Source organism: Phodopus roborovskii, unplaced genomic scaffold, assembly GCF_943737965.1.
Source record: "Phodopus roborovskii unplaced genomic scaffold, PHOROB, whole genome shotgun sequence".
Taxonomy (NCBI): domain Eukaryota; kingdom Metazoa; phylum Chordata; class Mammalia; order Rodentia; family Cricetidae; genus Phodopus; species Phodopus roborovskii.
Window position 1 is genome coordinate 3,361,680 of NW_026126588.1, and position 21,451 is coordinate 3,383,130.

At 54.4% G+C, this 21,451-nt stretch overlaps 2 protein-coding genes across 2 annotated transcripts; both read left to right on the plus strand.

Annotated features, from left to right (window-relative positions):
* The first annotated feature begins 1,194 nt into the window (after window positions 1-1,194).
* Window positions 1,195-1,478, plus strand: Mymx (myomixer, myoblast fusion factor). The gene has a single exon (XM_051204474.1). It carries the CDS (start codon window positions 1,224-1,226, stop codon window positions 1,476-1,478), a length of 255 nt encoding a protein of 84 aa, XP_051060431.1. The 5' UTR covers window positions 1,195-1,223.
* An 8,747-nt stretch (window positions 1,479-10,225) lies between these two features.
* Slc29a1 (solute carrier family 29 member 1 (Augustine blood group)) lies at window positions 10,226-16,169 on the plus strand. The gene is made up of 12 exons (XM_051204438.1): window positions 10,226-10,308; window positions 11,884-11,965; window positions 12,091-12,293; window positions 12,376-12,515; window positions 12,647-12,781; window positions 12,869-12,966; window positions 13,107-13,185; window positions 13,701-13,798; window positions 14,145-14,253; window positions 14,437-14,522; window positions 15,516-15,715; window positions 16,047-16,169. Exons 1-12 carry the CDS (start codon window positions 10,280-10,282, stop codon window positions 16,156-16,158), a joined length of 1,371 nt encoding a protein of 456 aa, XP_051060395.1. The 5' UTR covers window positions 10,226-10,279; the 3' UTR covers window positions 16,159-16,169.
* The last annotated feature ends 5,282 nt before the right edge of the window (window positions 16,170-21,451 follow it).

Sequence of the window (21,451 nt, forward strand, 5' to 3'; positions counted from 1 at the left end):
TCAGATGGTTGTGAGACACCATGTGGGTGCTGGGAATTAAACTCAGAACATCTGGAAGAACACCCAAGTGGTCACAGCTGCTGAGCCATCTCTCCAGCCCCAAGAATGAAATTTTTTTTTTTTTTTTTTATCTTTGGAGCCTGCCCTGACACTCAGGCTGTAGATCAGGCTAGGCTGGAACTCGAAGAGATCCACTGCCTCTGCCTCCCGAGTGCTGGGATTAAAGGCGTGAGCCACTACTGCCTGTGAAGAATGAAATTCTTAAAAACAAAAAATACAAAACCAAGAAAAACTGCACACCCTTCCGTCTGTCCTTCACAGGCATGTCACCCAGCTGTACGGGTCTGTTGTCAACTAGGACAGAAGCTGTGCATCCCATCCTTTTCCCCTGAAGATGGCCTATGAGAGAGACCCTTCTGGCCCTCGATGGCTTAGCCCTCCCATAGCATGGACGGACTTCGGAGGTGTGTCTGCACACAGCTTTACTGCACCTGAGGTATCAACCACATGCCATCCTCTTCTGTGGTCCCTCCAGTTCTTCCTCCGCTTCTGGAACTGACTGAAGCCCAGAAGATTCTGGGCTGACGCTGACGCCTGTCCGCCCAAGGGGGATTCCTGCATGTGTCGCCTCCTTTCTTCTCCTCAGATGGCAAGAGGCAGCAGCTGGACTCAACATGCCAGGTGCCAGAACCCAGCTGTTCCCTCATGGTACCCCTCCACGCCCGAGTGAGCAGAGCCGGGTGGAGGTTGAGGGGGGTGGGGCCGCCTCGTGCTGTCCAGTGATGCTGTACCCACCGCAGGCAAATGCATCCAGAAATTGATTCCGAGCAGCGCTTCTGACTGGTGAGAGCCGCCGCTGACCGGTTAGTGGTGGTGGTGGATGGGAGGGTAAGGAGTGCAGGCCTCGGGTCAGAGTATGCAAAGGTGGTGGTGGTGTGATGACAGGAAGTGGGTACAGGACAGTAGCAGTGGTAGTAGAGGCCAGAACAGCAAGCTGTAGCTCCAGCTCCACACTCCGCACCCCGGGCCCTGCTCCCATCTGGGCTAACAGGGAGTGCACCCCCCAAGTCAGCTGTCTTGGTAGGAGAAAGGGCTGCTCCGACGCAAAAGGCTAGGGAGCAGAGGGGAATAAGCTGAAGGGAGAAGGACCCCTGTCCACCCGTGGGTTTTGCCAGATGAGGTGGCCCAGAACCTGGGTTCCCTTTGCAGGTCCAAGCTCTGCCATGCCTGCTCCTCTTCTCCCGCTGCTGCTTCGGTCCCTGCTATCCCGCCTGCTGCTGCCAGTTGGCCGCCTGGCCCGCCAGCACCTCCTGCCCCTGCTGCGCCGCCTGGCCCGCCGCCTCAGCTCCCAAGACTTTAGAGAAGCTTTGCTGGGCTGTCTGCTGTTTGTCCTCAGCCAGCAACAGCCACCGGACGCTGCAGAGGCCTCCCGAGTGGACCACTCCCAGAGGAAGGAGAGATTGGGCCCCCAGAAGTGAGGCCGTGAGTCGTGGAAGCTGCAATGTCCATCGAAGTACTTTCTTTTGAAGTGGCTTGGTCCTGGCATCTTGTACTGACTGCAGAATGCTCAGTGGCAGAAGCAGTGGGGGCTGATTATAAGAGGATTCTGGCCTGAACAGCTCCCCGGTTCTCCCCCCCCCCGTCCCCGTCCCCGCCCCCCCCTCCCAGCCTGCCTGTGGCTCCCTTTGCCACCTCTGGCCTCCAGGGTAGACCTGCAAATGAGGGCATCGAGGTCAGTTAAGAGACAATGTGTAACTTAGACTCAGGGCAGTTTAGCAAAGAGGTGGTATTTAAATCCCAAATGACCAGTCTTGCAGATGTAAAATCTACCTTAAAATACTAAGACCTTGGTTCCCTTTTGAGGCGGTTGTATTCTCAAAGCTCAGCATGCAGCGTGTACGCAATAAACAGCAGTGTATTATGTTGTTGTTTGTGAGACCTGATTTTGTGTAGGCCAGGCTGGCCACAGACTCCCGAGGATGATCTTTCTGTATTGTTCTGTTTTTTCAAGACAGGGTTTTTCTGTGTAGCTTTGGAGCTTGTCCTGGAACTCACTCTGTAGACCAGACTGGCCTCGCACTCACAGAGATCTGACAGCCTCTGCCTCAAGAGTGCCAGGATTAAAGGTGTGTGTCAGCACCACGGCCTGGCTCTGAGAATGATCGTGAACTAACTTCTGATCCTCCTGCCTTTACTTCATGAGTGCTGCTGGCATTATGGGCATACAGCCACATCTAGGCCCAGTTTGCGTGACATTGTTAAACCCGGAGTTTTGCATGCCAGGCGGGCACTCTATGTGTGTTGGACGACTGGGGCCATCTGAAAGTCTCAGCATCCCCGCTCTTGCCCATCAACCCTTATCTGCGGGAAGCTGGAGAAGGGGTAGGAGAAGACGATGGCAAGACCTCCTTTGGGTAACCTGTTCCATCTGTCTTCACAAGCTACAGTTGTTTGTAGTTGTGTAACTTCGTTCAGAGTGTCCCACTGTGGCCCAGTATTCTTAGATCTTTGTTACAGGAAGGCTAGCTGGCAGACAGGAAAAGGAAAATCCATCCCTGGCAGGTTTTGGAGACATCTCAGCCAGAGGTGGTGGGAAATGGAAGACTGGCCAGCTGGGCGGTGGACAGGTAAGTGGGGACATGCATGCCTGTGACCGAAGTCATACTACCTTGGAAGAAATAGGAAGTCCCTTAAGATTTTTCACATCATAGGGCTGCAGAAATGACTCAGCAGTTGAGTCCCTGAGTTCAATTCCCAGCACCCACATGGTAGCTCACAACCCTCTATAACCTTGGTTCCACAATCTCTTCTGGCCTCTGAGGGCAACAGGCACAGACCTAGTGCACAGACACACACTCAGGGGAAACACCCATACACGTAAAATAGTAATTTTTAAAAACCTTATTTCCTGCTCCCCAGCAGAGGCCCTAGGAGCCTTTGTGTGTATGTGCATGCATGGGCGGTCATTGTGTAGTAAGGTCCTCAGATAACTGATGATTCCCACACAATAATCCTTCCAGGTTAAAAGGAGTATAGTGAACACAGGCATCTGCCGTGATCCCTGATCAAGTGGGGGGTCCCCCTACAGGTTCCTATAGACACTAGAGGCTAGGAAAGGAGTGACATCTAAACTGAGCTGCAACTTCCCACTCCCATTTATCTCCCAGGCCCTACGAACTTTTCCATCCTCTCCTTTTCCTCCTTGGGGGAGGGGGGCGGGCCCTGGGGCTTCCTAGAGTCCTCAGAAATTACAGCACGTGCGACCTGTGGGGACAAGCGATTAAGGGCAGTCCTACCTCCCCTAACTCGTCCCTTCTAAGCCCCACGGCCCCTCCCACTGGGCCTCCTCCCGGCCACCTGGTGTCCTCGGATGTCCACACCTAGAGCGGCTCAGGGCGGGGCAGGCAGCCGCTGCTGAGCTGCTGGCCTAGCGTCGGTGACCGTTCCTTTTGTTCCAGAGACCGGCTAGTTCCGGCCTTGGCAGCGACCCCCACCCCGAGGTGAGGAGGTCGGGAGGAGGCTGGGGTTCCCGCCCAGTTCCTCTACCTGTCCGGATGTGGGTACCCTAGTCTCAGCAGGTGCATAGGGGCGGGGAATGGGAGGAGGGGCGCTGCTGGCCAGGACTGCACGGGACTGCACGGTTCTGTCCCTGTCGCGTCCCACAGGCCCTCCGAGGAGGATGTGGCTCAGCAGAATCCAAATCTGCTGTCTCTTGAGGCCTTCAAGGATCTCTTTTTTCAGGGAATTTGTAGGCCCACAATTCAATGATTGTCAAGGTCTGGGCCACCTAAAATTGTCCCCTGCCCACCTGCCAACCCAGGGGTTAGGAGACACATGTGAGAAATTTGGCTGGAAGCCCAGGCTCAGAGGAATGAAAAAAGTCACTTCTTGAACCCTGACCTAGTATCTGCCCCATGTACAGCCAGCTCTGTCTTAGTTTGAAAATTTGATATTGGGCATGGGGAGACTTGCTCAACCCTCAGAACCCAAGTTAGAAGGAAAAAAAATGCTTTGTTTTGTTTTGTTTCCAAGCTGTGATGCCACTTGTAACCCCAGCACTGGGGAGGCAAGGGAGAGGGCCTATGGTTAGAAGTGCTGCGTCACTGGCAGTACACGCCTTTAATCCCAGCAGCTGCTAAGGCAGGGGCAAGCAGATCTCTGTGTGTTCAAGGCCAGCCAGAGTACTTAGTGAGACCCTGTCTATAAACACAAAGCAAGGTGGCTGGAGAAATGGCTCAGTGGTTGAAGAGCGATTACTGTTCCTATAGAGGACCTGGGTTTAGTTCCCATGCCCAATTGGGTAGCTCACACTGCCTGGGACTCCGGTTCTCAGAGAGCCAAAGCCTTCACCCCCCCCCCCCCCCCCCCCGTGCAAACACAAGTGATAATCTTGATAATGTGGATGTGGGTGGTCCCTGCGGCACAGCAGGGTGTTCCCGGCCCTCCTCAGTTTGCTAATGTATTCATTATGCAGGCTTCCCACTAATTTACGGTTTTGTTTTAGCAGTGGCATTAGGGCTGAGGAGCTAGCTCTGTGGCTGAATGTGTCACTAACATGTGTTTAGGTCCTGAACTTGACCCCCACCCCAGCATCACAAAACAAAACAACAAAACCCACATTGCCTTAAAATTCCTCTTCATTAGCGGGGTGGTGGTGGCCACACCTGGAATCCCAGCACTTGGGAGGCAGAGACAGGCCGATCTCTGAGTTCAGGGACAGCCTGGTCTACAAAGTGTGTTCCAGGACAGCCAGACCTGTTACACAGAGAAACCCTGTCATGAGAAACAAAAAAAAAAAAAAAAAAAAAAAAAAAAAAAAAAAAACAACAAACGAAAAATTCCTTTTCATTGCTGGATCTTTTTGGTAGCCCCTATATTTATTTAGCATGTTGGTGTTTCACTGGGCTTTCCTATTTCCTTTTCTGCCACAAGGCCACAGGGATTTAATCACAAACAACAGAGAACTTGAGACAGCTTGTGACAACCGACACCCCACCCCACCCCGGCCCAGGCCGACAAACCCGGATGGCTGCTGCTAACAGCCAGCGAACACAGGCCTGGGGAGAGGGCTGTGAGTGTGGTATGAAGGGGGAGGTGGAGAAGTAGAGTGCCAGGCACAGTCCCAACTGGGGTGCTCAACAGGACACAAAAGTGAGCATCAGGCCAGGCGGACAGAGAGGACGACGAGAGAAGGAGAAACTGGTCTGGTACCTAAGAACCTGTCTGTGGGAGCTGGGTGCCTAGGGCTGTCCGGCAGAGGGCCCTGGCACCAGTGGCCAGCCGAGGCTGCCTGGTGTGTGGGTGCTGGATGGAACCCAGGCAAGGAGCTTGACAGATGGGCTGCTCTCCAACAACAACAGGCCTGCCTGTGGCCATCTGCATAGATGGCCAGGTCCCAGTGGGCATGAGGAAAAGGACCAGCCTTCCTCAGGCTGGCCAGGACCCTCACCACCTCCCTCCTGTCCTTTGTATACAAGGACAGGCCACTGGCCCCCAGCCTGGCCATGCCTAGTGGATCTTTCTGACGGCTGTGCCAGCTACTGGTACAGGACCAGAGCTGGGAAAGGAAATTGGGTGTTGGGCAGCGGGCCAAGAAAGGAGGCAGAGGCAGTGGAGAGACAGAGACCAGACAAACACAGGGCAGGGATCCGGAGTTGCGGACAGACACAACTTCTCTCAAGCCGTGGGACAGTGCCCAGAAAAATACCACCCAAGCCCGACTTCCGGCCTTGTTTGCTTAGTGCTAGAGGGGAGATGTGTCATTTCTGGGATCCGGAAGGCTGGATACACCCCACCAGAATGGCCTGGGACAGCCACCTCCTCAGGGCCCAGTCTTTCTGTAGGGAGAATGACCGCACCTTTCCCCTGTGAAGTTTAGTACTGGAAATTGTTAATTAGTTCCAATGACTTCTGGGGTGGAGGTGGGGCAGGCCCCTCGGGAAGGATTAGGCCTGGGTGGAATGATCCCTCCTCAGGACCCTCCCCAGCCTCTGGGTCACCCGACAGTGGGGGTATTGTATTGTAGGGACAGTGGATAAATCCTTTCCTCTTTGCTGCCAACTGGAAATAAGGAAGACATCCTTGCCCGCCTCTAGAGGCATGTGATGGCCTACCCCACCCCACCCCCAAGCCACCGGAGGATTAGGAGACTCAGCAAGCTTCTAGTCCTAACCGTTATCGTGTTGGATTGGGACAGAGAGATACCGGCTAGGACAAAGGGATGTGGAGGATGTGAGGCTTTTCCTGGCTCCCCCTTCCCCGGTGTCCAGCTGTGTTAGTTTTCCTTGAGGCCTCGGGGGCTGTCCCCTAAGCAAACAGCCTTCAAGGCAAAGTTGGTGGGGGTGGGGGCAACGTTGTTTGTGGTGTGTGTACGTGCGTGCGTGTGCCAGTCTGTGAAGGCTGGAGAGAATACAAAACACACCCCTGCGTCAAGTCAATTAAGTATCCCACCAGGGGAGGGGGAGGGAAGTCTTCTTGAAGGGAAAAGGAGGGGTGGAAAGGAAGAAGGCTGCAATGGAAGGGCGCGTGTGGGGGTTGCAAGGTAAAACGGTGGAATGTGAGTGATGGCGTGGGCGGGGTTCGGTGAGGGATAACGGAACACCTGAGGTGGAGTGGGGGGGCGTCTGGGCCTGTGTGAACAGAGGGCTTGTCTGTGCAAGAGTCCCGCCGTGGAATGTGTAGGAGTTAGGAACACGGGCTCAGCGCCGAAATTAGGGCTACCCAGTGTGGGATCGAGCGCCCTGCCAGGCTCGCATGCATGGGTGACGGTTGGGAAGGATCCCCAAGATGTGCTCGTCACCAAAGCAAGCCTCCCAGGCGGCCCTAGGCGCAGGGTCTCGGGGGCTGGGAGCCCACGACCGCGGAGGGGGCGGCGGGGAGCTCAGGGGCGGGGCCAGGGAGGCGGCTGTCGCCGGAGGAGGTGGCCCGCACGGCCCGGGGCGGGCCCAGCAGAGGGCGGGTTTGAAAACGCTCGGCGGGCGCGGGAAGCGCGGGCCGAGCGCGCAGATTTCGGCGCAGGAGGTGTCCTTCTCCATCAGGTGCTCGCGGGGCCCGGGTAGGTCGTGCCGGCGACTCCGGGGCAGCGAGTGGCGTGCCCGGCCTGCCCGAGGGGAAGGGCGGCCTGGCCTGCCAGCTCCTCGGCCGCGTCGGGGACTCGGGCTGCGGCCCCCACCCGGCGCGTGCGGAGCAGCGCAGCACGTGGCGCGCATGGGACTGGCTCTGGCTTTGGGGGTGGTCCCTGTGTGCGGACCCCGGGGAAGCGGGGCCCAGGGCAGCCTGGCTTCGGGGCCTGAAGGCCACTGTCGCTATACTGACCGCAGAGGGTCGGCGAGTGACCGCCCCTGTAAGAACCCGAGAGGAGCCGCGCCGCCTTCTGCCCCGAGGCAAGGAGGATGGGGATTCGGGTATTGATATGAAGGCGGGGGTGCTGCGCCTTCGCAGGCTAAACTCCTGCCCTTGACCTCCCTTTCCTGGGCGCGACCTCATTTACTCAACACGGAGAGTGAGTGACACGCGCACACCCAGGCTCCCGGGGGATGAAGGCTTATTCAACCCCCGCACCCCACCCCACTAGGGCCCTCCTTCCAACCTGGTGCGGATAGTCAGCCCTCTCTTGACCACCCGCGCATTCTGTTCGTCTTGTCCCGCCTGTGTGACCTTTGCATGCGATAATGTATGTGTCATGGGATGGCTGTGAGGTGCCTTGAACCTGAACCTAATGTTACTTGGGGCTGAGAATGACCTGAATCGCCCAACTTGTTTTAACCCTTTAGTTGGAGCAGAGTTCCCCTCCTCGAAGTCTACAGGGCTAGCTGGGGAGCCGTTTTAATTTCTCCTTCTCCACCCCGAGAAGAAATCTAGAATAAGCCATACATTGAGTATTAATGCTGGTTCCCCCTCCCACTGTCTCTGCATCTTCTGTCAAGTGATGCAGCCACTCTGAACCTCAGTTGGCCTTGTCTAGTAGAAACTGTCTAGTACTAGCTCTGGGCAGCTGGAAGAGGCGGCATCTGCATATTGCATGCAAAGACTCAGACGTAGCACAAGTTTCGTGGAGAAACCCATATGTGAGAGATGTTGGGACCCTGGGACGAAGAAGGGCTCAGATTGGTGGTGGCTTTCAGGGTGCCACATGTGCAGGTCAAGGCATGGTTGAACTGCTATCAAATCACTGGCAGACAAAAACAAAGCACGGAGATGGTGAATGGAATGTTAGGATGTGGGCAGGGCCCAAGAGCTGTCCATGGCTTTAATTGGTGCCCAGGAGTGGGGTGGGGATTGCTGCAAAGGAGGGTGTGTGAGTGTGTGTGTGTGCATGTGCATGCGCTTTTGCTGCAAAGGAGGGTGTGTGAGTGTGTGTGTGTGCATGTGCATGCGCGCGCGTGTGCACGCCCAGAAATAAATACTTCTCCAAGCTCCAAGCCTAGGCCAGTTTCAGAAGGAAGAGTGTTTCCCCTGTCCTGGCTGGCTTGAGGCTACACTCTGCTGGTATGTGGGCGAGGTCGAGTGCTGTGCTGAGGAGGGCTGGCTGAATGTGATGGGGGTCCCTTTCTAATCTAATGGACACCTGAGTTCTCTGGCTTTCCCAGCCCCGGCAGAGCCTTCTTGTCCTAGAAAAAAGTAGTCATACCGCTGCGAACCGCTCTTTCCCATGCCTAGGACCGTACCTGGCTGACACACAGACCTTCAGGAACTGCTTCTTGAAACCATTGGAAGGAGTCGTCTGCCTCCATCAGGAGGTGCTGCCCAGGACTGAGAAGATCTTTGGACAGTCCGGGGTTTATCAATAGAAGGGTAAAAGCCAATGCAAGGCCTCGGTGGTCGGCTGTGACTCTTTGTTTGGGTGGGCGGGCCTGGAGTGCTGGCTGCACCTAGGAGCAAACCTGGTGCCACATGCTTAGCTCCCCCCCCCCCAGTCTTCTGCCTCTGCTGTCTATCTCGAAGCTTCAGGGTGACCCTTTATCTCTCCCAGCTTTGTGGCTGCTTCCAGCTTCTCAGCTTGTGTGACTGCACGGATGGGGCCCCTCGAGGCCTGAGGCATCTCCCTTGACAAGCCGTGGCCACTTTTTCACTCTGGACCCTCACCCAGGACCCAGCCTTCTGCCCGAGCCTGAGCTAGGACCCCCTCCTGGGGACTACCTGGGTTCCTTTGGCTCCCACCCTACCGCCCAGGACCAGTCTACGAGTCTGGTGAGTGATGAAACCTGCAACAGGAGCAGCCTGCCCTAGACAAGAAATAGCAGTCTGGAGCCTGGTCCAATCGAGGGTGTGTCTTGTATATTCTGGTCCTGTTTCCCTGCTGCAGAACTGCCTAGCTGGCTGGTCTGTGTGTCTGCTCTATGTGAGCGGCCACTCAGAGGGATGCAGAGGGGGTGGCCAGAAGCTTGGGAACACCCTGTTAGGGCCCGTGCACCACTTTGCCCTTCAAGGCCACTGTCACAGAGGAGAACAGGATAGTGGCCTGGGACTGGGAAAGGAACTGAGGCCCTGGGGCCAGGTCTTGGGGTCAAAGAAAGGAACGTCCATGCTAGGCTATGGAAGAGTCTGTGTCCCTCCCATCATCGTGAAATGCATTCTTGGAAAACTGGTTGAGAACTCAGAAAGCCCCTGGGCTGTGGTTGCAAAGAAAAGCTTAGACGCTACCAGCAGAATCTTGACTCCTGGTTACTCTAGGGAATGGAATGGGAAGGTCTATCGCCACCACCCAGCCGTCATTGGGTGGGGGTGGGGCCCCTGGAGAGTGAGCAGGCCCTGGGGGACTTGCTTTCCTGCAGGACTGTGTGCAGTTTCATACTTCACCTCTTCCCTCTGGGTCCTCCCCTTTGCCCCCTGTCCCCTGTCTCCCATCCATTGTCATCAGTGTTCCTGTCCTTCATCTCTCTTCTGTCCTGGACAGTCTTCCCCCCTGCCTCTCAATCATGCCTCCTCCTCTCCTGATCCCCACCCTTTGGTTTCCAAGCTTATAAACTGCCTCTGCTGCTGGATAAAAATAGCGGTGGCAGCGGCCAGGCCGGCAGCCAGGTGCGGCCCAATCAGGCAGAGACCACAGAGCAGGCTTACTGGGGCCAAAGTTGAGTGGTCCTGAGCCTACAGAGGCTCATACAGGGCCTTCCCTTGCCTGTGCTGTGTGCCCCAGCCCCTACCCCCAAGAGTCTGAGAAGGACCCAGGGCAGTGTGGAATCGAGCCGGACAGGGCCTCAATATTCCTTTGACCCCCCCCCCCCAGCAAGAGCCAGAGGGAGGGAGCTGCCAGCCAGGCACAGCCGAGGACGCTGGAACGATGACAACCGGTCACCAGCCTCAGGACAGGTACTGGGGAGGGGGCAGGGAGGGAAGCTGGGAATCTAGGGAATGGGTCTCTAGGGTAGGGGTTGGGCTAGGTGAATTATCTGGGACTTGAAGTTATCTCAATGTTAACTACTTCCCGGGCTGGTGATTCTGAGTCGGGTCTGGATCCATCGGGTGTGGCCGGGAATTTGCATACCTTGGCCAGGAGCCGGCTAGTTAGCGTGCCTGCAGGACTAGGTGGGCAGCGGTCCCTGCTGGATTCTCTCAGTGTTTCCACTGTGGCTCTGTAGCTACACGCAGCTGCTGGCTCCTCCCGCCACCACGGTGGGGAGACACTTGGCTGCCTCCCTCTTTCCAGAACACATCTGGAAGGACTGCCCTGTCCCTGGGGGTTGCCCTGGGGCCTCTGCCTTGTGATCTTAGCCCACCCTGCTCTTTGGCCTGACCCTTCTAGCCTCCTCTCTCAGGAGCCTGTGAACTTCCTCAAGCTGCTTAGGATTGGGAATGTGTGTTATGAGGGAAGAGGCCCTTGAGTTCTCCAGAGGTGCTGAGGCTTGTGAAAGTTGCTTGCCTTGTCCTTTGGGTCTCTGACCCGCCCAGTGCCTCTGCCCACCACTTTCCTCCTGTGCCAAAGGCTATGTAACTAGGCCTGTTCTGACTGGTTAGCTTCATCTTTCTGGGACCATGAGTGTCCGGCTTCTGCCACTTTTCCTGACTCCTTTCCTGGTACCCGGACCAGCCCCTTAACATTCTGCCCATTATATTACACTGCTGCCTAGATCCCTCGTCCTTTCTCTGCCCTCCTGTCCTACATAGCCTTCCCTTGGAATTTTGCCTTCTTCTGAACCTCTGGACAAAGCTTTGAGCATCTTGACCTCCAGGGGTTAGTTTGAAGGCAACGGTGGTCATGGCTCAGACCTGCCCACTTGAGTTATTCCCGTTGCAAAGAGCTAAGCTCCTGTTTTCCTGGCCAGACCTGTCTCACTGTGTTAGGCTTCCTCGACACCATCTCTGAAGCACATGGGTGTTGGCTAAGAGCAGGGACTGGGATTGCTAAGCTTATAGGCAAGGACTATCCAGAGTCACTGGCTCTGCTCAGGACCAGATGGCATCCATAGGCCTTAGTCGGCCTGCCCTGTCCTGGGTAGTTTGGCCTACAAAACTGGTTCTGTCTGCTGAGGGAGAAAGAAGATCTATAGCTCCCTATTTCTCAGGCACCCAGCCCATCTGTCCCACTGGGTCCAGAATGATCTGGGTGTTTCTTGACCTTGGAGTCCTTCAGAGAACTACTGAGTTCCTGCTTAGACAGCCTAATTACTTCCAGCCTATGTGGTGGGATGGGAGAGGCTTGTTTGTGTTCGCTCTTTTATATACCCACCAACCCTTTAGCAAAGTTCCAAAACCACTGCTTCCTAGCCTGAAGGCTTCTGTTATCCATGCCGCTCAGAACTGTCTCCCTTGACCCATCTAACATCCTGCCTTGCACCATAGGACTACACATCACCACATACCTCCATAGAAGGGCACACAGAACTAGGACCCCTGGGAAGACTGGGAAGGTGGGCTGATAGGTTACTTTGCCTTTTTCCTATCCAGGTATAAGGCAGTATGGCTCATCTTCTTCGTGCTGGGCCTGGGGACATTGCTCCCCTGGAATTTTTTCATGACAGCAACTCAGGTGCGTCTGGGGGCGGGGAGGCACTAGGTTCCAGAGGACATGTCCCCTAGGCTTGCAAGGCCTGACTGTGTGCCGCCGGGCACAGGGGAACAGGTTCCAGCACTGAACCTCTGAAAACCCCACAGTATTTCACAAACCGCCTGGACCTGTCCCAGAATGTGTCCTCAGTCACTGACAAATCAGGCAAGGGCACCGGGGCCCTGCCTGCCTCCACAGTGTCCTCGCCAGAGCGGAGCTCTCTCAGTGCCATCTTCAACAATGTCATGACCTTGTGTGCCATGTTGCCCCTGCTGCTCTTCACCTGCCTCAACTCTTTCCTGCATCAGAGGTGAGCCTCCCCATCCCGGGGGCCCCAGGCTGCCCGCCTCCATTCAGTCCCTTCCCAACCCCGACCCCTGCCTCCCTTACAGGATCTCTCAGTCTGTTCGGATCCTGGGCAGCCTGGTGGCCATCCTGCTGGTGTTCCTCGTCACTGCCATCTTGGTGAAAGTGGAGATGGATGCCCTGACCTTCTTCAGCATCACCATGGTCAAGATCGTGCTCATTAACTGTAATTGAGGGACAGAGTATGGGCAGCTCTGGGCCCGGGTTGGGAGTTGGGCAGTTCGAATTAAGGCTCCCTGGGAGCCCCAACTGCCGGGCCCTTATCCTTGCTGACATGCTGTCTACACTGTTCCCCAGCATTTGGTGCCGTCTTGCAAGCCAGCCTTTTTGGTCTGGCGGGTGTCCTGCCAGCCAACTACACAGCCCCCATCATGAGTGGCCAGGGCCTGGCTGGGTTCTTCACGTCTGTGGCCATGATCTGTGCCATTGCCAGTGAGTCCTACTGTCCCGCTTGGGGGAGGCAGGGCAGGGTGATTGGAGTGGTGGGGGACGTCTGATCTTGTCCCCTGTCTGTCCCAGGCGGCTCCAAGCTGTCAGAAAGTGCCTTTGGCTATTTCATCACGGCCTGTGCAGTTGTTGTCTTGGCCATAGTGTGTTACCTGGCTCTGCCTCGGCTGGTGAGCAGATGGAGGAAGCTGCTTGGGGGAGTGGGGAGGACGCAGGGTTTCAGCGCAGGGGTATTCTGGAATGGAAACATGGCTAGTTGGGGTTCTGGAGGTGCCCCTGACTCTACTTCCCCATCTCCCTCGCTGAACAGGAATTCTATCGGTACTACCTGCAGCTGAACCTTGAAGGGCCCTCCGACCAGGAGACCAAGTTGGATCTAATCAGTAAATGTCTTAATTACTAAAGGGGGGGGGGCGGGCGTGGCTACGTTGTCTTAACTGGCAGCTATGAGCCAGGAGGTCAGAGTGACCATGAGTAAGGTGGGGTCACATAGGACTGAGCTGTGAAAGACAGCATGGAGCCCTTAGGGGACTCAGAGTTCAGTGTTTGCACAAAGCCCTGAATTCGTTCCTGCTCTGGAATCCTTGAACAGTAAGTTCAGGGCCAGCCAGAGCTACATAAAACCTGTCTCAAGAAGGAAAATAGCAGAACTTGGCTTACCCTGAATGTCTCGGGCGTTTGTACTGAGGTAGCAGTTTCAGGAGGAGCAGAGAGAGTAACAGGAGCCCCTGGGGGAAGAGTAGCCCCCAGGGGCTTGAGTCAAGGGCATTTAGCTCCTTGGGTGTTAGGGTGTAACTGTGGACCCACCAGTTAAGGAAGATGCCCACCTCCAGCTCAGTTTTCCAATTGCTCTGTCCTCCCTCCCCCAAACTTAAAGAGCCTTGTATAACCTTTCACCCAACAGGGGAGGAGCCAAGAGGAGGAAGAGAGGAATCTGGAGTACCAGCTCCCAGCTCTCCGCCCACCAGCAAAAACCACTCCATCAAGGCCATACTTAAGAGTGTATGTGAGGCTGGGGTGTACCGCCCGCCCTTCCGTACCTCCCTCCTTACCCACCTCCCGTCCCGACCTGAGGTTGAACTTCTGTCTTCCTTCTGTGAATGCTCTGTGAATGTGCGCGCACACATGCATGTGTGCGTATCGAGAATTCTTTGATTTTTTTTGGGGGGGGATTCAAAACAGGGTTTCACTGAGTAGCCCTGGCTGTCGTGGAACTCACGCTGCTGTAGCAGACCAGCCTGGCCTGGAACTCAGATCTGCCCGCCCCTGCCTCCTGAGTGCTGGGATTAAAGGCCCACAGTCGCCATGACAACCAGGAACCTGGATGGAATCTCTCTTCTCTCTCCAGATCTCGGTCCTGGCTTCATCGGTCTGTTTCATCTTCACTGTGACCATTGGGTTATTCCCTGCTGTGACTGCCGAGGTGGAGTCCGGCATCGCTGGCGCCAATGTCTGGAGTAAGGGCTCTCACTTGTGGGACAGATTCAGCCAGTGTCTAGAGGGGACGGGGTGGAGCATGGGCAGCCTGGGGACCCCTCTGCCCTGCCATTGGCTGGAAACATCTCTTTGTTGTAGAGTGAGGAGGCTGAGGCGCAGAGAGGGCCAGGCATTGCGTCTGAGTCTCTCTCTTCCTCTTCCAGAGAGATACTTCATCCCTGTGGCTTGTTTCTTAAATTTCAATGTCTTTGACTGGCTAGGCCGGAGCCTTACAGCTGTTTGCATGTGGGTAAGTAGGACTGTGGGGCCTGTAGGCTCAAAGTGTCCAACTGGGGCAGAGAGGGACCCCCAGAAAGTATAGTGGTGGATGGGGCTGGGGGTTGGGCTGTCTGGTAGAAGAAGGCTTGCCTACGGTCCATGACCCCTGGGTTCCATCTGTAACCCTGCGGGCTGCGGGAAGGGGAAAAAAATAAATACAGTGGGAAGGAAACTGTATCAACTCTACATGTAATTTATATGTGTGTAATGGCTGTTTTTTAGTTTTAGAATTTTAAATTAATATTATTACATTTTTTTTTTTTTTTTTTTTTGAGACAGGCTCTCACTAGGTAGCCTCAAACATCCAAACATCCATCTGCTTCTGCTTCCCAAGTTCATGTGCCACCACTGTCCAGCTAAGAGTATACTGGGAGTGTGTGCTTGTGAGTGCAGGTGCCCACAGAGGCCAGAAGAGGGCGTCAGAGCCCCTGGAGCTGGAGTTACAGGAGTTTGTGAGATGCTTGGTGTGGGTGCTGGGAATTGAACCTGGCTCTTCTGCAAGAGCGGTATTCACTCTTAACTGCTGAGCTGTCGCTCCAGCCCACATGTATGGCTCTTAGGTGTGTAACCTGGCAGGACCATATATACACATAAGCACATATCTACCCAGATCACAAGATACATTCCAGGATTTAGGACTGGGGGTATTGCTCAGTTAATAAGTCTGCTTGCTTAGCTTATTTCATGAAGCCCTGAGTTTGACCCAAAACCGCTCATAAGTCAAGTATGGAATTGCATACCTGAAATCCCAGCACTTGGGAACTAGAAACAGTGAGCTTGAGGCTGGCCTGGGATAAGTGAGAATTTGTCTTTAAAAAAAAGGAAAGAAGGGGGGGGGGTCAGGATCCCATAGGCTCCACTCCGGCAGTTAGTGACCAGGCCTAGAAGTTTTTCCCACGTCCCCAGGGCCCCTGAGTAGACAGTGGATACTGATGTGGGCTGGAGCATTACCTGTTCCTTGCAGCCTGGTAAGGACAGCCGCTGGTTGCCAGTTTTGGTGGTCTCCAGGATCGTGTTTATTCCCCTGCTGTTGCTATGCAATGTGAAAGAGCGACACTACCTGCCTTCCATCTTTACGCACGACGCCTGGTTCATCATCTTCATGGCTGCCTTTGCCTTCTCCAATGGCTACCTCGCCAGCCTCTGCATGTGCTTCGGGCCCAAGTGAGTGGGACCAGGAGGGAATTTGGGGACATCAGGTAGGATTTATTTCATTAAGAGTTCCAGGGATGTTCTCCGGGTGAGTGAGACAGCAGTCAGAGAGTCCTTCATCTCAAAGCTGCAAGGAGCTGGTTGTGGCAAAGTGCCCAGCTTGGGGGTTGTGAGGGGTGGAGGTAAGGGCTTCCAAGGGTGCTCATGCTGAGTTGTGGGAGAGGGTGGAGGTTGGTCCAGGACATATTTCCCCAAGCAGGATTGGGAATTTAGGATGGTATGCATGGGGGGTGGGGGCAGGGCTGGGCTGGGCTGTCCTAAGATCACCCTGCCTTCCTTTTAGGAAAGTCAAACCAGCTGAGGCGGAGACAGCGGGAAACATCATGTCCTTCTTTCTTTGTCTGGGCCTGGCTCTGGGAGCTGTGTTGTCCTTCTTGTTAAAGGCACTTGTGTGACCATACGGGGACAGACAGACTGCATCACCTACCCGCTTCATCCCTGCCTGGGATGAGCAGGACCCAGAGGTTTGCTCTTCTAGCTGACCTTGGCTTTCTTCTGGCATGTGCTGGGCCCAGATGTCCAGGCTCCAGGGAGGGAGCCTCCTCCTCGGATGGACTTGGGATTGAGGGATCAGAATGGCAAGGGAGCACATTCTCTTCTTACGGAAAGCTGACTGTCCTGCCTAGACCAGCACACGACACTCCTAGGCTGAGAGCTCTTTCCCCCTCTCAAGGGTAGGGTGGAGGTAGAAGGCTGGCTGGTGTGTCACGTGATCTGTTGATGGTCCCTCCTCCTATGCCTGTTCTCCTTGTTCCTATTCCTCGTCATTTTACGCCTTTTTATACTGACAGAAACCAGGTGCCTTCAGAGGCTCTCTGATTAAATAGACGTTTGGTTTTTTGTTTTGTTTTGTTTTTGTTCCATAGCTCCCTGTGTCCTCCCAAGACTTTTAACCCCTTGGAGAGGAAGGCTGGCAGCCTGAGTCTAGGACTTGAACGTGACCCAAGTTTGGACCTGAGTATAAGGGGGGAGGGTGGGAGCCCCTTTAGCCTCAGAGAAGGGACGGGTCTGGAACCAAGACCCCAGACTGTGACCGAGATCTGAAAAGACTTAAGTTTTTCTTTTTTTTATCACCTTTTTTTGTTGTTTTGAGACAAGCTAAAGCTCAAGCTGACCGAATGTTCCTCCTATCCCTGAGGGTGACCTTGAACTGTTCCTCCTTCCTGCCTTACCTCAAGTGCTGGTACTGCAGGGGTTTTAACCACCATGTCCTGGACCTAGGGACTGAATCCAGGGCTCGGTGCACGCTAGGCAAGCACTGTGCTAACCGAGCCACATGCCAGCCCCTCTTCCTACCAAAGGACTGTCCCCCTCCCCTCCCTTACCAAAGGACTGGAGATGGAAGCAGCTTTATAGCGCTGTGTCTCTACTGTCCCCCTCCCCGCCCCCACAACGCTGTCCTCAGCCCCTGGAATGAACTGCCAAACTGGCCAACACCACCCCCAGCTTCTGGCCCTCCTCCCGCATCCCTGGGCAGGAAAAGACTGAGGCCTGAGTTCTCCCTTACCTTGGCTCCAGGCCCTGACACTGAAGCCCAGGCTGCCAGACTTCCTGGAGAACAAGGGATCTATGTGTCCTCGTGTTGGGATTGGACCTTCGCTCTTTCCAACCACACTGGTCTGAGGAAGGGTGGGTTGGGGCGGGATGGGGTGGGAGGTTGTCTCCGTGGAGGGGACATTTCCACTGGTGCTCCAGCTCAGGATTGGCTGTGTGAGTGTGGAGTTGACAGAAGAGCGCTGGCCATAAGCACCCCTCAGCCCCAGTCCTGGGAGGTGTCTCAGGCTCTTCCCAGAAGTGCAGGAGCTTTGGCCCCCTGGCCCAGGCTGTTTGCTTGCTGGTCCTTGACTACTGATGACTACAGGGTTGGCCCTACTTTTAGGACTTCCTTTTTCACAGAAGCTTCATTTAAACCAGTGGTTCTCACCCTTCCTAATGTTGAGTAATACAGTTATCATGTTGTGGTGACCCCAACCATAAATTTATATTCGTTGCTTATTTTATAACTGCAATTTTGCTACTGTTAGGAATCAAAATGTAAGTCTGTGTGTTTTCCAATGGTCTTAAGCAATCCCTGTAAAAGGGTCATTTGATCTCCACAGGGGTCTCAACCCAGAGGTTGAGACTTCAGGCCTTCATTGGTAGTGGTATTTCTTTTTTGTTTGTTTGGTTTTTTTTTTTTTTTTTTTTTGAGACAGGTTTCTCTATAATCCTGGCTGTCTTGGACCTTTGTAGACCAGGCCAGCCTCAAATACAGAAACCTACCTGCCTCTGCTGCCATTAAATGCCTGTACCCAAGACAGGATATCTCTGTGTAGCCCTGGCTGTCCTGGAACTCACTCTATAGACCAGGCTGGCCTCGAACTCACAGATCTGCCTGCCCCTGCCTCTGCCTCCCGAGTGCTGGGATTAAATGTGTGCACCACCGACACCCAGCTTATTTTCAATTCTTAAGGTCAAGCTTGATAGCGGATTGGGGGTTAAATGTATTATTGTGCTGGGCACTGAAATCCATGACTGGTTTGTCAAAACAGCATACTCAAGCTGGTGGAAATGGCCTCTCTTTGCTGTCTGGTTCAAACCGCCTATTCCCTGGCTGTAAGGCAAGCTGAAAATACAAGCTGAAGTCTCTTCTGCTTTCCCTGAGCTCCATTGACTTCCTCTTGCTCCAGAACTTGGAGAGGCCTATCAGCTTTCAGCAGTGCCCGGGGAACCTGTATTTCTTACCACACCCTCTTCACCTGCTCTTACAAGCTAGCTCCCAAGTTTCCTCCAATCCATCTCACTGTGGCTGCAAGAAACTGGTGTAGGGGTAGGAAGTCTCGGCTTTTCAGAATAGCGTTCAGGATTCACCAAGATGGTTCTTGCTATGCATTCCTAGCTGACCTGGTATGTTCCCACAGCTAGTCTTGAACTCACAGCAATCCTGCTCTGGCCTCCCCGAGGGCCAGGATTGTAGGCATGGCCTTACCACAGGGGACTTGGGCTTCTCCCTGGAATCCGCACCTACTGATTTTAAAGCACCCTGATGTTTGCCCAGACCCCACCAGCTTATGCAATTTTCTTTCGTTTCTGCACCCCAGGATGTGTGTGTTTTGTTTGTTTTAATATTGTTTATTTGTTTTTTGAGACAGGTTTTTTTTCCTGCAGTTTTTATTTATTTTTGGAGGTTTTGTAGATGAGGCTCACAGAGATTCGACCGTCTCTGTCTCCAGAGTGCTGGGGCCGAAGGCGTGTGCCAGCACTGCCCAGCTCCCCAGGCTGTTATGTGACTTATCTCCTGTCATATGTCATACTCCTTTTGAGGGTTGGGGCTTTGACTGAGTGTTGCACCTGGCTCCCGGGGCTCTCTGAAGATGTCCACTTCGTTAGCTCACCACCATGTGACATCAGTCACTACCATCTCGTGCCCTACCTGTGTAGTGGCGCTCATTGCCCCTGCCCTTGTCCCCAGTACTGACCCCAAGGGGACGAGGAGACACTCACGGTTCAGACACGTTGTTTTCTGCGCCTGAATCAGTGTTGAGGAAAATAGCTGGAATATAATCTTACTCCTACAGTCTTCAGCCTGAGGAACTACAGTGATGGCTGCTGACCACGTGCCGGCTGGGGGAGGGGGAGGTTAAGGCCATGCTGAACCACTACTGTTCACTTCTGCTTCCTATGGGGGAGGGAGGGCTGAGCCAGGTGTCCTTCCTGCCACAGTGCTGGACACCAGCTTCCCTGTAATTTCTGTTCAAAGAAATCTACTAAGCTGTCCTCGGTGACTCCCACGAACACATGATCTCTCTCTTTACTGTGCCGGCCGAGGTGATGTTGACGTCAGTGCGCCCTCTTGTGGTCATAATCTACTGAGGTTGAGTAGGTCTGAGACTGCAGTATCTGTTTGCTTTTTGCTGTTTATCTGAGAAGACTGGTAAATTTTTTTTTCCCCAAAAACTAATTTAGCTGAAGAGGTGATTGCACATGCTTTTAATCCCAGCACGAGGGAGGTAGAGGCAGGCGGAGCTCAGGGTTCGAGGCCAGCGTGGTTTACAGAGTTCTTGGATAGCCAGAGCTACACAAGCCTTGAAAGCAACAAAAAACTGATTTAGGTACAGAAAGGAGGAAATGTGGAAACGGATAAAGGGAGGTGTCGTGACAGGAGAAACCCTATTCTCACAAAAACTAGATTATTCTTAGAACTAAGTTGATAGCGATTCAAAATGGATGTGAGCCGAGAGGGGCAGTCACTAAAGAGCTGTGCTGTCTGGTCATTGTAGACACGGGAATGGTGACTTCAGGAGGCTGGCAGAGTGTGCAGGTCCCTGGGGACCATCTGGTTCCTGGGGGTGTGTGTGTGGACAGAGTCCTGGTCCCTTAAACCCATCAGCGGCTCTGTCCTAGCCAGTCTCTTAGAGCCTAGCCGTCCATTGGGGCTCCCTGTTTTCATGGGGTCTCCATTCAGCCCTCTACAGCTGTGGCAGTCCAAATAACCAGCTGCTTTCCTGCCCCAGACTGTGGGGAAGTGCTGTGGGTCAGCAGGGCACTGCAAAGGCCTCTACCCAAGACCGCAGCAACCTCTTGCCTTTTTCTGGGGACCGGTCCATGGCGTGAATTCAGATCTATAGAATATTTCTCTGGAGGACCGGCTTCTCATCCTCTGGCTCTGGCTCCTCACCAGGGCATGACAGTATCAGTAAGGACTTGCCGAGGGAATTACAGCCATCTGTTCAGAGATGGTGCAGGGTAAGAAGATAAGAGCCTTAGTAACCAGGAGGAGTCTGCATCCTGAGTGGTCTACCCAGGCTACTTGCTCCCCTCCCCCACATCTCCAGGCCCTGGAAGCCTTGAGAACCTAGCCTTGCCTCGTTACTGGATTCTGAGTGTGTTTGATTACCTCTGGCTGTAGTCAGTCCGCGCCTAGGAATGAGTCCGTGGGGGTCGCATTATGCATGCTGGGGTTGGGGGAGGGGCTGCCGGCGCCGAGGAAGGTGGGTGAGAGCACCTTGGCTTGCTTGTGAACTCAGGCGTGCGGGTGGGGAAGTCAGATCGAGGGACCTCCACTGCACCTTGCAATCACCTTGATGCAGGTACTTAGCGTCTCAGAGTCTCTGTAAAGCAGGGAGGGTAACACCAGGAAAGCCACTGAGCTGACTGACAACAATGGTTTGTCCCTCTGCCCAACGCTTAGGCACACTCAATGTCACAGTCTCACAGACCCCTTCCACCCCCCCAACAGCTACAGACTGTTTCCTGCCCTGCCTGTTTGACTGTAGAAAATGCAAGGTCAAAGGATGAAAAAAGAGTCTGTAAACTGCAGTTTACTAAACCCTCTATAATCCCTATCATCTACTCAACCCACACAGGCAGGGCAGTTCTCAGGAACACGGACAAGACAGGACTCCGATGATCCTCCACCTTCTGGAACACTGGGAGCACCCATCCACATGCCCAGGGATTCCAGGCCTGGCACGCTGAACCCAGTCAGCATGCCAGGCGAAAGTTTGAGTGCTTGATATGTGCCTCTGCCACCCAGGATCACTGTGGCAGCCCTCCCGGTCCCATATCTGAGTAGACGCAGGCAGGCACAGAGCACAGCTAATGGCTCAGACAGAATCCAGTCAGCTGTGACCTGTGTACTGTAAAGGAGTTAAGTGCCTGGGGCAAACAGGTGGCAGGCAGAGCCCTAAGTAGGCTATGTGTGTGGTG

Coding starts and splice junctions, on each gene's coding strand:
- Slc29a1 (XM_051204438.1), top strand. CDS start 10,280: ATGACAACCGGTCACCAGCCTCAGGACAG. Junction 10,309..11,883: donor GGTCACCAGCCTCAGGACAG/GTACTGGGGAGG, acceptor TTTCCTATCCAG/GTATAAGGCAGTATGGCTCA. Junction 12,516..12,646: donor CAAGATCGTGCTCATTAACT/GTAATTGAGGGA, acceptor ACTGTTCCCCAG/CATTTGGTGCCGTCTTGCAA.
- Mymx (XM_051204474.1), top strand. CDS start 1,224: ATGCCTGCTCCTCTTCTCCCGCTGCTGCTTCGGTCCCTGCTATCCCGC.